The following is a 15,543-nucleotide window of genomic DNA, read 5'->3' as shown; positions in this document are numbered from 1 at the left end:
GTAGTCATGGCTACTTACATGCCATTTGCCAAGTCTAACACAAAGGGTATGACTGCATGTTTGTGTTGTTGAATGTCTCCGGGAATATCAACCCACTCCAATAAAGGAACTCTTGTGCTAAACTAAACATCACTGAGTAACCAGTCAGCATCCTCTTACTGGAAAGGAGAGTTTGCATCAAGGGATCCATTCACACCCTTCTTGATGTTTGTTTGTGTTATTTTTTTTCACTGTTTGTTTTTTATTCCTTCCACTCCAGAGATCCAGTGGATGCCCTTTTCTCCTTTCCCTTACCTCTTCTTTTCCACTCAGCCAGCCAAATCCCACAGAACATCTCTGCCTCTGGACTCGTCAGATGTAGAGATGCTGTTTTTACTTTTTCAGCCACAAAAAGGAAACCTGTTTATGTGCTTTCTGTCTTTTTGTAAACCAGTGTTGTGGACCTATCAGACAGTGATGCTCCTGTCCTTTTCAAGCAGTGCGCTCTCTCGCATATTTGTGGCAAACCCTCTTCTCAGTCCTTCTATGCCTGTCGCTCTGCTCTCCCTCAGCTTGCCCTCAGGCTTTGTGGAAGTTTGTTACTGTGCAGCAGATGCCTCCTCAGGACTCCTGGAATGCTAGATTGTTTTTGGTTTTTTTTTTTTTTTTTTTTGGGGGGGTATTTCCTTTTTACTAAAATAGCGAGGCAGTACTGGCAGCAGATTATATTACATAATTGTTCAGTTTGGCAGTCTCCCCTCAAAGGTATTATTTGTAGACTTGAAAAGTGATAAAAGTTGTTTTTTGAAACCTGTCTGAATGTTGAGTTCAACTGGCATGCTTGGTAAGTGGATGTATCCAGTGGTACAGTGGAAGCTTAAGAGCATGGTTATATGCTCAGCCTCAAAATGTCCTTTTGCATCTGATCAGGTTTGGCCATATAGAAAATAACAGCAGAATGCATACAATAATTCTACAATGATACAAAAAAAATGCACATGCCTAATATGATAAAACTATGAGGTTATGGCATTTGTTATCCAGCAGGTCAGAGGTTAAATGCACTTTGACTATCTGTACTTTGAATATTTTGCAGAAAATGCTCTGGCCATTACTCAGTGCAACACCTCTGGAACCAAAAGTTGACTGTTGCACAGAAGCAGCCAACCACAAGGTGGTCTTGTCTAAATGAAGCTAAAATACTGTGTTAATACTCTTTTGTTTACCTCCAGTTGTAGTGACAGTTTCAGTGTCAAGTATCCATGATCTGATGGCTGGCAGAGTCAATTGTCAGTCCAAAAATGCACAAGGCTACTAAATATTCCATAAAGTTGATCCTGCGGATGGTGGTGGATGGGCTGTAGATCGAAGGAACGATCAAATGACATAGATAAGGATTATAATATCTCTAGGTATCATGGTTTCTGTGGTTGATTATTGTCACATCAACTTCAATTTTTGTAAATTCAGACTTTGGCATGAGCAGAAAATGCATCAGTCAAGGTCTGATTTGTGCAATGACAACATTTGTAAATGACGCCCGGTTGTGTCTGTTGTTGCCTAAGTTCCCAACACTCAGGACACAGTGTGCTGACACAAGGAAAAGCTTCATAAAAAAGCTGACGTGAAGAATTACAAAGCCGTCTTGTTGCAGCCAGCAGCATGCAGGACTGTCCAAAATCACCATGAAGTGAAACAGTTACAGTGAGTCACTTTCACCAGTATTAGCTAGTAGACAGCCACTGACAGGTCAGTTTTGCACTAATGTCATCTGAATTTTCAGTGTTGTTATCACAGTAGTGCCTATTCAGTATCAAAATAACTGAAGTCTCGTTTTGTCCTTGCACCTTACTGCTGTTCCATCCTTGGTGATGGGTCAAAGCAACGGAGGGGAAAACAATAGGAACCTCCCTGACGAGAGCATTAGTCTCACCCTCTGTTCCGTTCATTCACTAGAACACTATATAGAGACCAGATGTGTGCGTGTTCTTGGCTGAGTCATCCAGCCGTGTTTCTAGAAATGGCAAGAGCTTTAACAATCGCACCGACACCACAGGGAGCCACAGTCTGCTCTGCCATCTACCCCTTTTTCAATTGTGTTGTTCACAAACACTTCTGTTTTAGTTTAGCTTGTATATTAGCAAAATAAAAAATATCCCTGAACATTAATTTAATACAAGGTGGTCATAAAAACAAATGAAATGGAAAGCGCATTTGTCTGGCATGCACATTGCAAAAGGATGCAGAGTGTAAAAGCTTTTACCACTTAACCTTTGACCTCATCGATGGTGTTTTTTTGCTTCCCAGCTCAGAATCCATGTTCCAAGTATCCTGTCCAGCTTTACATGGACTATTTCTAGTTTTCTGGTGTGAGGATGTGTTGTAAATATCCTGCAGCCATTTGTTGCACTCTGGCAGGATATTTCCTGTGTGTTCTGAGGCCCACAGTCTATCGCTTCTTTCCTCTATCCTATCCCGCAGGAAGTGGCAGCACATATTGCTGTTTATTTGTGGGACCATGCGAAATGATCTTCAGCCCACCTAAGAGAGACTCTTTCAAGAGGGAGGGCTTCTTGGAGGCCGGCCCGCCAGAAAAGACCTGTAAATGTCACATTAATGCAGAGTGCTTTGATTGGCTTTGGGAGTGGGTGTCTACCTGGGCGTTTCTGTCTGCGTGTGCTTTTAGCAAAATAAACAATGGCTCAGTGATCTTCAGTCTGGCACGGGTTTGACAGTTGCAGGGGACGGTGCCAGTGACTGTATACATCCAAAATATATGATGCGTCGTACTTTGGCGATGACAGCCTAAGCTGTATGGTTCTGTTTCGGTTGAGCGTAGGAGCAAGCCATGCCTCCCAAGAATCCAGTTAACCATTTAGTCTGGTGATTTATGACCGTCCCTAATGCATGACAGGACTACTTAGAGACAAGACTAGACTGATGTCATCTCACACAAAGAGCTGAAGGAGGGGTAGGGGAGTCACTTCATGTGCTTGTGAGGGATGTTGTTGATTCTTGGTAATGTCAGTTTCCATCTCTTGAGACGAACACCAAGCAGGATCTACAGTGTGCCAAGCCATGACTCCAATCTCTATCAATCCTCAAATGATTCTCAGCCATCAGCGTGCCACAGGCGGCTGGAAATACAGAGCTACAGTGCCAGTTCAAGAGTTTCAATAACAGTGGCCATCTTTGGTCCGTCTTTGTTGCTAACTAGCACCTAAAAGCTCTTGGAATTGCCTCGAACCAGGCGAACGCCTGACATGTCTTGTAAACATCTCTTTGTGTTTTTTTCTGCCTTCATTTTATCTAAAATATAGGTACAATGAGTTGGACATTCATAAGAGCCTAAGGGACAACCTCAGATACAAAATGCTGATTGAATATCCTGTGCTGCATGTCGTACTGAGAGATCATTGGAAGGAGTATCCTCAGAAAGGACCAGGTAAAAACCCTTATCTAGCTTTAAATGTCACAAAATCCTGTCCTGCTTCCTGCACCAACATTAACCCACTAATGCTTCATTTCTTCATCACTATCTTCATATTAATGCTCCCTTTTTCATGTGTGTTTTCTGTAACTAAACGTAATGGTTGATGTACGACATGAGTCAAAACCCCGTGTCGCCCCATGTCACCAGCCCCTCTCCATTTCCCTGATTCTAGCAGCATTGTATCATGTCCTGGTTTCTCCAGCTGAGACTTTAAGACTCCCCCTTCACTTATTTTTCACTATGGCAACATGCTACCCCAACGGAAATGAGGGTGTTCTGCACAGTATCACACACACCAGCTCAACCTCAACGGCGACCGTGTCCAAAAAGAGGATCAAACATGGCTTACTGTTGGACAGTGACCTCATGAGTTGTAAAGTGACAGAAGATGAGAACACGGGAGATCAGCCTGTGGTTTTTCTCACCTGCCCGACGGTCTCTTCTTGTGCCGCTTGTTTAGGGTTTTGACAAAGTCGGATTGCACATCATAAAGAGTGATTTGCTCACAGTGTGTTTTGCAACGTGTACGTGTCAGTAGGGTCCGTATGGTCACAAAAGTCCACATTAACCCAGTATCATTATATTGTCAGACCCAGACAGGCTGAACAAGGAGTGAGATCATTTTAGTCTGAGTTTGTGTGTGTTTTTCACTGATAAGGCCTTGTTGTCATGCTGTTTTGCTATAAAGTTTGCCATAGAAACATCCTGATAATTGCACAGGCCATGGCCCAGGAAGCTGGGCAGGAAGTGATAAAGGGCAATCAGACACTGTGACAGCAGCACATCCAGTGACGATAAGGTAACATTAAGGGTCTAGCCCTCTTTGTAGATTAATCACAGAGGGAGAAATGGTTTAACTAATAAACTGTAAATGTTCTCTTTCACATCCCTCAAAGTCTTGGCAGTGAGGTGACCACAGGCCTCTGCTGCTGTTAGCTTCGTCAGTACTCACACCTTTTAATTCTGTTACAATACTCTACATCACAGTCATGCATTTGCATAATTTATGTCTTGTAGATAGTTAGCACCTAAGAATTGATTTAGCACAGCTGCTCTGTTGTATTCAGTGGTGCTGGGTCAGGCACGTGTGAGCTGACCAATCAGAGTAGAGAGGGAATTTGGGAGTGCGGGCCTTAAAGAGACAGGAGGAAGATTAGCTGCTCTGTAGTCGACCAGTAACTTCTCAGCAACTTGCTTTGCGTCTCCTCAAAATGTTCCGCCATTTTTAAAACTTCTTCCCCTTGTCCCGTGTTTGTGTCTCGCTTAAACATTGCTACACTGCCCCACTAGAACTACCAAAGGTACTGCTCTATTGGTCCGTATATGTAAGCTTTAAGAAACCGCTCGGAAATATGGACAAAATGAAATGATGCTGTAAAATGTGCGCTGACCTGAGTGGTGTTTGTCTACATTAGACTGAAGCAGGCCTGCATGTGTTTTTTTTTTTTTGTAGTCAGTTGAGAATTCACTGTTAATTTACCAAAATCTCCTCTGGTCAAAACATTCCAAAATGTATGTTCCCAGCCCAGGATAAATGGTTAATGGGAAGCAGCCATGGCTTTTTTAATCGTGTCTCGTGTTATAGCACAAATAATAAAAGCTGAATTACATTAATCTTCTTATTTGGGCTCAGCTGGAAAACTAATTTCTCGGATAGAGGCAAAAATGTGTTGGCAAAAGTCTACGAGGTTTAAAGGTTTAAAGAATTTCCCGCAAATGGACCGAGGGAAGTAATTGGGTATAATTCACAATTATTGTTATTACGTTATTTATTCTGCAGCCTTTCTTTCACACGTCGACCCGTCTTTATTGCACATCTAAGTGCTTGGCACGCTGCATCACCTGGAAACCGGCATGGAGCCTAGCAATAGCATCATCCAACTGTCTGCACTGTCTTTACTCTCACTGTGTCTGTCTAAGCATGACCCCAGCTGTGCAGCTGCCCACCCTGATTACTTGTGTATGTCTATGTTTGAACATGTAAGGATTCACTGTTGCAAGAGCCATGTTTAATCATGTTGTTTTTTTTTAAATACACCCATGGGGTCATATTGTTTCAGCTGAACCTGTGTCGGCCTGCAGTAGTTGTGTAACTAAGAACAAGGGGGTGGACCACAAGAGGGAGGAAGTGACCCAAGTTTCACCATCCCAAAAAGGAGCTTGCACCCCGGGAGAAACCAACATCTGGACAGGAACCCCAGAGACCAGCCCTGAAACTGAACCCCCACAAGAGAAAAGAGCCAAGAGAGAAGTTGGCCAGGAAGAGCCAGAGGAGGGAGAGATCGTAGACAGCGGTGATGAAGAGGAGGAAGAAGGAAATGCTGGCGTTGATACCTCGTGTGTTAAGAGCTCTGACGGTGCCAAAAGCTCTGCTAATGAGTTGATTAAAGATGAACCAGCACACAGTTAATGTTGAAGCTGGTGTGATTGAACACAGGGACATTGGCAGGGCTCGGTGTGTAAATTAGACCATCAGCGGGTTCACTGATGACAGTTCAGCTGCCAGAGGGAGTGCTGAGGTCAGCATGAGTAAGAAGGACGCTGCGAAGAAGCCGAGGCCTGTTCATACCCGTCACTGTCATGATGACAATGAGTCAGCTAAGGCTGCTGACAGCTGTGTATTAGAATGAGAACGCCCAGATGTTCAGCAGGACATTAATTTGGAGGCAGACATATCTGACAGGAAGTCATTAATCTTGTGTCAGTGTGCAGTGGACCAGTGCAGCCTGACAGTGTTTTCAGTTGTTTTCTACAGATTGTTTTAAGAAAGAACACTGGTAGTGTTGTATGTATGTCATTGTTTATAAAGTAAACATTTCAGTGTCAACATGTATAATTAAGATTTAGCTGATTTGACATTCTTTAATAAAGACAATTTTTTGGAAAACTTTGTGTTTTTGTCACATCTGTGGTGGTGCTGACACTAGTATCAGACCAAACATAACAAATGTTGATAAGATGTGTCATCTTATCCATCAGTTAGCTGTTCTAGATTTGTGTTCACCATCATCAGACTTCATCTGTTAATAATGATCATGTTGTATGTTTGAAAGCTCCAGAATGCCTTTTAATTGCACTTTGAATTTCAATTTGTAACGCAACAGGGATGAGAAATCACAGGTGTTCGGAAAAACGGGCTTTTCCACCATCCAAGCTTCATCTGCTGAGCACAATGAATGTCAAGAAGAGGTGATCAAATGGCCCTAAATGTTTTTATCTAACGTGCCATCCTGTGTCAGAAGTGTGTTTTTAACTATCAAGCATCTTGAGGAGATTGAGAGTTGTCTCAGCCTGAGGAAAGAAGCTACTCTGTAGCGTGGCTGTACGGCTCTAAAATACTTGTTTGATCATGATCCTATTACAGTTATTGATCTTAGATATCCACAAATGTATACATAACTGGCCGTGTTTAACAAAAATAAAACTCATATAAAGAATGTGTTGCTCCTTGCTTTCACTCATGCTCAGAACAAACACACACGCCTCAGACAGCTCTGCTCCACAGGGGCCGCCAGAATCAACCACAACTGAAGTTCCTTCTAGCAGCTTTAACTGAAACGCTCTTCAAATAAAACACTATGTTTTATATAACGCTCAGCAGTTAAAGAGAGGTCTTGAAACATTACTTTCGAATGTACACATCTTTGTTTCAAACACTCATTAGGTAATGCGTCCATCTGTTGACTGTTTGTTTTAATTGAAATAACTAAGGGAACCAGCTCCACGCTGTGCCTCCATCACTTTTGAAGTTCAACACGTTTGTGTTGAGCTTCACTCAGCCCATTAGTCTCATTTTCCATCAGCTAATAAAAGTTAATGTTGACATGCCCGCTTTTCTGACACCTCTGGGGTGTCTCCCCGTGTGAACGTTCTCCATGCAGAGTATTCTTACCTAATGTTAGTTTATTACGACGACAGAGTGCCAGTAATAACTGACAGTGGGGCTGGTTTGTGGGGCCTGTGTTTATAGATGTGTTTTTATAACCTCTGCGAACCTCTTTTGGATGTTAACCCCCATGGACGGGCGCTCTTTGATGTCTGGCCTGTGATGACGCATTTTCCACCCTTTTGCAGTCAGAGGCAATGATCTCACATCTGACTGCGCATCCCTCGGCGAGGGGCGATGCAGAGACCCCTCTCTCATTTACTCCCGGTCATTAGTGCAGTTTTTAACATCCATGTTTAAGTTCTGACATATATTTGGGAAACTTTTTTTATTTTTATCATTTCCAGATTGCTGAATAAACATCGGCCCAAAGCGCTGCTGGTCTTGCATCGTTTTCTTGGACCTCATGTGTACAGCGTTAGGAAAAATGTGCAAAAATGAGGTGACAAATTTAACCGCACAGGTTTAACAGAATAGTTTGACATTTTAGGAAATCTGCTTGTACTGCTTTATGTCTAGGATTAGATGTTTAACACACAGTTACAGCCAGAAGCTGGTTACCTTAGCATAGCAGAAAGACTGGAAACAGGGACAAGGCTTGCCTGGTTCTGCCAGAATTCACCTACCACTACAAGAGACAGCCTCCCACATACACAACACACTTTAGTTATTGTATAGACTAAATAAAGAAGAATCAAGATGAATTGTTTTACTTTGTGAGCTCAGAGGTGCCATGGTGTTGGTTCCCCCCACCCCCCGTATTGAGTCTCAGTGTCCTCCCTCCAGGCATTTGACATTTTAGGAAATCTGCTCTTTCTCATTTTGCCTCATCTCTGCAAGTTACGGACTTACATGGAAAAACGTAAACCAATGAGGGTCTGTGTGTCCTCCCTCAGCAAGGGGGAGAACAGCTGGTTTGGTTCTGTATGAAGGCATAAGCACCCACATACCAGCAAGTCTGAGTTCAGGAATCTAAACAATATATCTTGTCTGTTTAGTTCATACAATAACTGAAGTGTTTGGGCTGTTTCTTGTATTTTTAGACGGGAGGGGGCAGCTGTGGCTCAGGAGCTAAAGAGGTCGTCCACCATCCAACCTAGAAAAGCGCGATATAGATGCAGTCCATTTACCCTTACTGTCTTTTCGCTAAACTAAGGCAGTGGGCTGATTGCTGTGTAATATTTATCGGACAGGTGTGACAGTAGGAATAGAGCAAGACAGTGAAGTGAGTAAGCCTGTTTCCCAGAAATGTCAAACTGTTCCTTAAAACGTGAATAGAGGGTGCTGCCTCCTCGTGTCAGGCCTTCTCAGCGTAAGATTCAAAATCTATTGTCCATACGGAATCAAAAACATGTGTTTCTTTAAAATATATACCTTCTGAGCTGACTAATCCACTTGTTTGTGCTGCTTCGAAGCGTCTGTAAGATACCACCAAGTGAATGAAAGTACAGTGTGGTTACCTCTGGTTCCTCCACATGTGTTCCTTCTTCTTTCGTGGCTCTGCCTGTGTTGAATTACCACCCATTTTATTTTAGCAGTTTTCTTAATTTTCTATCTCAATAAAGTTACTCAATGCGACCACACAAAAGCTCTGCCTCCGTTTCTGTTTGTTGTTAAAAGTACATTTGAGCTGTTTTTAGTCTGCGGCGAGCGCATTCATTGGAAATAATTCCTCCAATTTACGAAAGTGGCCCTTTGAAATTTCTATAGTTGGTTTGCAGTTAATTAGTCCTGATTTGGTGGGCAGGGCTCAATTGTGCTGCGTGCAGAGCTGTTTTGTTTTTTTACGAGAGCGGCTCCGGGACACGGCCCTGCTGTGGTGGCCTTATCCAGAAACAGGCTAATGTTGGCAGAGTGCTGCACCAGGGAAGGCAGGTACAGGAGCAAAAAAAAAAAAAAAAATCATGTTTCCAGAGCCTGATGTCATCTGTTTTCACATGGCACATGGAGTAGGTCACACTGGGTGCACCAGGAGAACCTGCAAAATGTGTGAAAAAAACATATTTGGTGTTCAAAATCAAAAATGCTTTCCATCTGTGACCAAGTCTACGAATTTGCATGCATATCTCACATTTTGAATTAACGCTCGACTGCGCTTATCTCACCCTTCCAAGTAAATAAAGCCATGTGTTTGTATCATGGTGGTTTTCTATGGCCCATTTTCCAGCGCATGGTGCTTTTATAAAACCTGAGGACAATTACTTTTGAAAATTTGTGAAAATGCATACTGAGAACATTCAGGTCGCATCAGGTAAGATGAAGCCTGGATTTGTTTTCAGGACGTCATTGTGCACACTCGAGGGCATCACTGATTTATTAAAAGAATGCCTCCCTCAGAGTGTTCGGCTGATGGTACCCATCCTGTGCTCGGGATAAACACATGTCTCTGTCACACTTTAACAAGAGCAGTCCAGTAATGTTGTCACCGCGGTCACCTCGGAGACTGATCCCCAGTAAGTTGTTTACAGGAAGTGATTCACTCGCTCCCTTTTGTCTGTCTTGTGTCAGTCTGACAGTCTGAACCAACAGAGCCTGCTTGTATTCTTTTTTTTCTGGTATTATCAGCCTCCAGTTATCATGGCAAAGTTGTTTTTAGAGCACCTGCCATTGCCTCACAAGAGTCACGAGACTTTCTGGCTGTCTTTTCTCTCTGCCGCTTTATCGTGGCTGCTTTGTCCTAACTGTTTGCAGACTTCACCAAATACGAGGGATTTTTCTTTTTTGGTTTGCAAGCTAAAAATGAAGTACCAAATCATCCCGGTGACATGTTGCCGTCATCTAAGCTCCGCTCTCATTTCCCAGCAGCACACTTTGAGTTGCATCTGGTAGAAATAATACTGCAATTTCTGAGATTGCATTCAAGCACACGCAGAATGATTTACCTTTAAAATGATAACATATGAGCTATTTGATATACAATTCCTAATTTGAATAACGTGGCAAGAAAAAGTGTTGTAATTTTATCATGCTGGAGGTGAATGCATGTCCCAGTAACGATGGGAAGTGGGTCGTGAATCGCTCCTTGTACGTTATTTAAAAAAAAAAAAAAAAAAATGGTCTGCATTGTTTTCAGGTGGCAGTTACTGTACCTGGTTATCTGGAACTCGTCCTACAAGAGGTCCTCATGTACCCCCTTTTCCAACTAAAGAGGTTCGGGTGCTGGTTCGGAGCCAGTGCCTACTCTGGAGCCAGCTCTTTGCTTTTCAGCAGCCAAAGGAAGCTGCCAGGAAAACTGGTTCCAGAGTGGCACCAACACTTTGCTGGTCTGGAACATGTTTGGACACCAGTGTTGACATGTAAATCCAGGAGCAGCGCTTATAAAGAGTCAGTGTTGTCCGCCAAAGTTGTTTCTAGCAATGCTGGGAAATTGGAGGCTTATACAGTGACTGTGTGATGTGACTCTACAGTGGCTCTGGTGTCGGCAGGAAAGCAAACCGGTTCTTAAAGCGAAACTCTTGCTAAAATGCAACCTAGGCTTTTTTTGTGAATGTATATTAGCCAGACTTTCGTGTAAAAGCATACGACGAAAGAGGCAATTTTAAGATTTACTGCATTTTTGTTTTCGGGTCTGTGCAGCCCAGAACCAGAACTTTTGGTTGACAAAAGCGTGTACACTGATGAAACAGATGTTATGTTGTCCGTCTTTAGAAAGAGAGACGAGATTTGCCTCTGATATCTTCACATTAAAGTAGCATTAACCAGTGTTTGTGAATGGCCATGTGGTACGTGTTCTCAAGTGTGTTGGTGTGGACTGAGATTATTTCTGCATTTGTGTTAAGGCCCTTGTCTGGACAGAGACGGTTCTTGCTTTACAACACCATTTCCGTAAACACTCATGTGCGTGTGGACCAGGGCTCGGAGGTTTTACCAGAGAGTGACATGTTCCGTCTGCTCGATTGCGTGTCTCGGAGGAGAAGCTGCCATTCAACAAATCACAGTTGACAACATTGTCTAGCTTTGGGGGGGGGTCCAGGAGAGGCCTCCACCTTTGGACTCTTCTATGAGGGGACTCGTCGTGGCTATTTCTGCCTGGACTGTCATCGACTGTTCAAAACAGTCACCTCCGGCCGAGATGATTGATGGACAGTGTGATTGACTTTGAAGTCGTATCAAACAATCTGCCATGGTTGATCTCGTTCTCGGCTCTAGTTGAGGTGAAGTTTAGGTTAGCGCGTCTCTCGTCGTCGTGTCCTGGGGGGGTGTGTGGCTGATTTTGAAGCAGACTGAATGAGACGCCATACCTTCAGGTGTCCCAAGATGTTCCCACCACAAGTAAATCAGGCATTTTAGCATCAGCGAGGGCAGGATGGAGTGAGGTCGACAAGCAGACTGGTTCAGGATTAATAGTAACGAATTTGGGGATAGCATTTAGATCTCAGGCATCAAGAGGAGACTCAGAGGGAGTCTGTTGCTCCATTGAAAGAGCCCAAAGTGGAGGTGTCTTAACTTAAAACGTCAGCACTAATATTAGTTATTAATCATGATATCTTTACAACTTTGAGATAAAAAACAGTTTTTTTAATCTCCTTCCACATCACATCCATCTTATCTGCTCAGTCAGCCAGTTTGAATCTCCAGACTGGCATGAATGTAAGGCTGCATCTGGTAAGAGCATGTTCATTTCCCTAGATTTATATTTGCTTCTTTGTCTGTTCACCTAATTGCAGTTTTGAAGCGAGCAGACTTTTTTTTTTTTCTTTTTTTCTTTTAGTCCCGAGTCACAGTTGCCACTCATCAGCTCATGGCTCACCCACCGTCAGCTGCAGAGATCAAAGTGTTACAGGGGAAAGTGGGTTGGCGATATAATGACTGAAGCATTACCGACCCTTATCCCTTCACAATAGTGGAAATCGGGCTGCAATTACCCAGCATGGGGGGAGACGAAAGAGGAGGAAAATACATCGCCCCTGTCACTTATTGTTCCATAGGAACATCAGCAGAATCCTGATCCTGAGGCCAGCCGCTGCTTAAGAGCTCAAACCACATTTCTTTAAATGCTAACCAAGAAAATTATGTTTTTATAGCAGTTTTGAATGATCATTGAAAGAAATTAATATAGTTTCTTTGCATTTATGTGGCCAGGGTTTACTAAAAGTTTAACTTTGAGGATATGTGAGGATATCTACGTGGAAGATGTTTTTGCGTCTTTACAACAGTTTTGAGCCCTGAACACAGTTTGTATATTTAGTTTGTTTGGGTGTAAAAAAAAAAATGAGACAATGGAGGTCTTTCTCTTCTGTTTAAAATTTCTCCATAACGACGGACCTTGATATCACACATTTTATATCCATGATGTTTCACATTTTAGCCATTTTGGGAGGCAAAAGTAATCGCTAAGGAATTAGCTGTAGTGTTGAATCCACTTAGCATTTAACAAGGCGTGAAGGCAAAATTACTGCCTCTGATGATCTGATGTCATCGGTCTGCCCAGCGTTGAACAATAGCGAGAGCAGCATATGCCAACATTAGCTCAGCTGTCGACGATGTGTGCCCCCTTGGAGATTATTCACTCCAACATTGTCTCCGTCGGGCTGAGACTCAAGACGCCCAAAGACTCGGCGCCGCCTCTCCCATCAATGCTCGGCTTGTTCGAGTAAATAATCACTCTAGTAGCCGGTGGCCCTCCGGGGACGTGCCAAACAATCCAACAGCCTGGGAGGGAATGGACTCTGATTTTCCGCTATAAGCCTGATCATCAGTTATTCTTATGTAATTGCAGATGGGGATCTGATGGGTGTGTCACAAGAGTTGCATCACTGTCATCGTTATGTGTGTATGTCCGACAGGGCCCCACACCCTGTCAGGATCTGGCAAAGTGACGTCTTTTACATCAGCTTGTTTCCAGAGATGCGTAATCAGAAAATGCATTGATTGTAATGATTAGCATGTTTAGCACATATGAGTCTTTAAAATGTGCAGTCAGGTGAGACTGTCCTCCTAGTCTCACCCGTGTCTACATTTAAAGGATGCTCTTTGCCTCTGTGTCCAGCAGATGGAGCTTCATAAAACAAGTGGCTGCCTCTGCATCTGTGTTTGGTGGCCAGCCTCTCACCCTCCTTGCTTCTTGCCCCTGGGCTCCTTATAACAGAGAATATTAACCTGAGGTTATGGACGAGGGGGTTGTTAAATAGCTGACATCAGTGCTCAGCGGCTTCCAGCATGTTGTAATGGGCTCTCTCGATCCTGTTAGCTTCTGGTTGCACAGCATTACGTAGTGCTTGATGGAGCCTTAATGCTAATGTCTTTGTCATATAAACACATTCTGGGTTGAGGGAATGAGGTAGTCGCTGAGTGATTTAATTGCAGAGGCACATGTGTGTGAGAGAGCCTTGTTTGCCTTGTGTGTCTGAGAGTTTTTACAGGTTTGTTGGCCCCGGACAGCTCCATTTATTTCACACAAGCGCGATCTTCGGGTTAAGGCTGAGGGAGTTTAAACCTCGCCACTTTGTTTGTCCGTCCATTATAAAGGAATGCTGCGGGTGGCCGAAAAAAAGGATCGCTCACATAACGTACAGGTGCCATTACATAACCGAGTTTGCCTGCATTGTGTTAACAAGACAAATGGCGGTCTGATTGCACGCCACTTTCCAAACTCTGAAGGGCAGAGATGGAAACGTTCTCCAGTGGGAAGCAGCAGAAAGGGAAAGAGCAAAAACAGGGCTCCCTGAAAGTGTTTGGACTGTAAATCCGGGCTGCAAGGGGCAGCCACACATCTTTGTGATTAGGTAAACCTCAGAAGCCTTTCATGTGAGCAATCTGTAAAACCTCAGTGGGCACATCCTGTGCGGTATGCAGCTCAATCAAAGGCAACGTGTCCTGCTCAACCTCTTATTAAATACACTCGATTAAGACTTATTTCCAGCAGCTCTGCAGGAAGGCTGTGCACGAGTGCCATGGAGCCTCGGATAGACCGGGCTTTTATAGTTGTTTGTGAGGAGATAAAATGCCTTTTGTGGACACAAGCGAGGACTTGGGAATGTTTGTGTATATTTGGAAAACCTTCTCAGCTAAAGTGAACATGTTGCTCTGAAATATTTTCCAACATCTGCCGCCCATCAGGATGTCTGCTTTCTGAGCCACTGCTGCATTCCTGAGCCGCTCCCTCTACCTGGATCAAAAAAAAAAGAAACCCTTCCCTGTCGTTGCCCCTGAGCTCTGCTCTTCCTACCCCAGTTCAAACTGTACCGGAGGTATTTGTACCAAGTGCGAGCATCCAGCGTCTCAAAACAGAACAATAACAGGCGTCCCTCTCAGACCGATGCTTGTTGTCTTATTTAAATACACATGTCTTGCACATCGGGGTCATAAAACCAACAGGACCAGTCGGAGCTCAGGTAAATATGAATTAGGAAAGACACCAGAGCTGGCGTCGAGTGGTGTTTGTGACAGTAGCAGCAAACCGTTGGAGGAGCTGTAAAACTGAGCTTGAAGTTTCTATGACCACAGAAGCAGCTATGTTACCCCTGTTTCCTGTCCTTCGCCTGTTTCTCCCTCATAATAGTATTTCTTAATGCCCGTTAAACTGAAAGCTGGAAAGGGAGGCTTAAGCCCTCCCTCCTTCCGCAGGCCTGTTTACAACTGTTTAGCAGACCCCTGCAGTTTAAGAGCCGACAGAGGCCAATGCAACTAATTCACTTTTAAAGGCAACTGCTAATGAATTAGGTCAGTTTGGTCGTGCTGTTCCGCTGCGTGGAGAAAAAAAAGAAAAAAAGAAAAAACAGATCTTCCCGGGGGAATGCATGCTTTGTATACAGCCCATTGTATACAATAATAGTCATTGTCCTTCTTGCATGGTGTCTAATCCCGGCCCATTCAGAGCAGCACTTAAGATTCTTGGCATACTCCCATACTCATTGCTACTCGTGGACTTAATCTTTTATTTTTTTATTTTTCCCCCCCCTCTCTCAGAATCAGTCAAGTGTATGGCTTAGCCTGATCAAATGAAAGCAAGCTAGCTCGCTGCAGAATGGCATTCCACAGAACAGAAAGTCTGGAGCGGGAGCCTCCAAGGTTGTGTTATATAAGAACAGACCGACCTCGCTCGGTGTCCGTCTGAGAATCTGTTGGGTCTACACAATGATATAACAGGAGGATTTTCTCTGGATGTAGTGACTTTAAATATCCCCACCCACCAACCCACCCCCAGCCCCGAGCATGTGCTTGAACAGACCAAGCTCAGGCGGTG

General features: G+C 43.7%; 1 protein-coding gene across 1 annotated transcript in view; it reads left to right on the top strand.

Annotated features, from left to right (window-relative positions):
* znhit6 (zinc finger HIT-type containing 6) overlaps window positions 1-6,359 on the top strand; it is a 30,607-nt gene extending 24,248 nt beyond the window's left edge. Inside the window, exons 9-10 of the mRNA XM_037115476.1 lie at window positions 3,300-3,424; window positions 5,533-6,359. Of these exons, the coding sequence (XP_036971371.1) occupies window positions 3,300-3,424; window positions 5,533-5,882 (475 nt within the window). The 3' untranslated portion in view covers window positions 5,883-6,359. The remainder of the gene's footprint in view (window positions 1-3,299; window positions 3,425-5,532) is intronic.
* Window positions 6,360-15,543: the final 9,184 nt, after the last annotated feature.

The sequence above is a fragment of the Acanthopagrus latus genome, chromosome 11, assembly GCF_904848185.1.
Source record: "Acanthopagrus latus isolate v.2019 chromosome 11, fAcaLat1.1, whole genome shotgun sequence".
Taxonomy (NCBI): domain Eukaryota; kingdom Metazoa; phylum Chordata; class Actinopteri; order Spariformes; family Sparidae; genus Acanthopagrus; species Acanthopagrus latus.
This window is presented reverse-complemented; position numbering and strand designations above follow the sequence as displayed.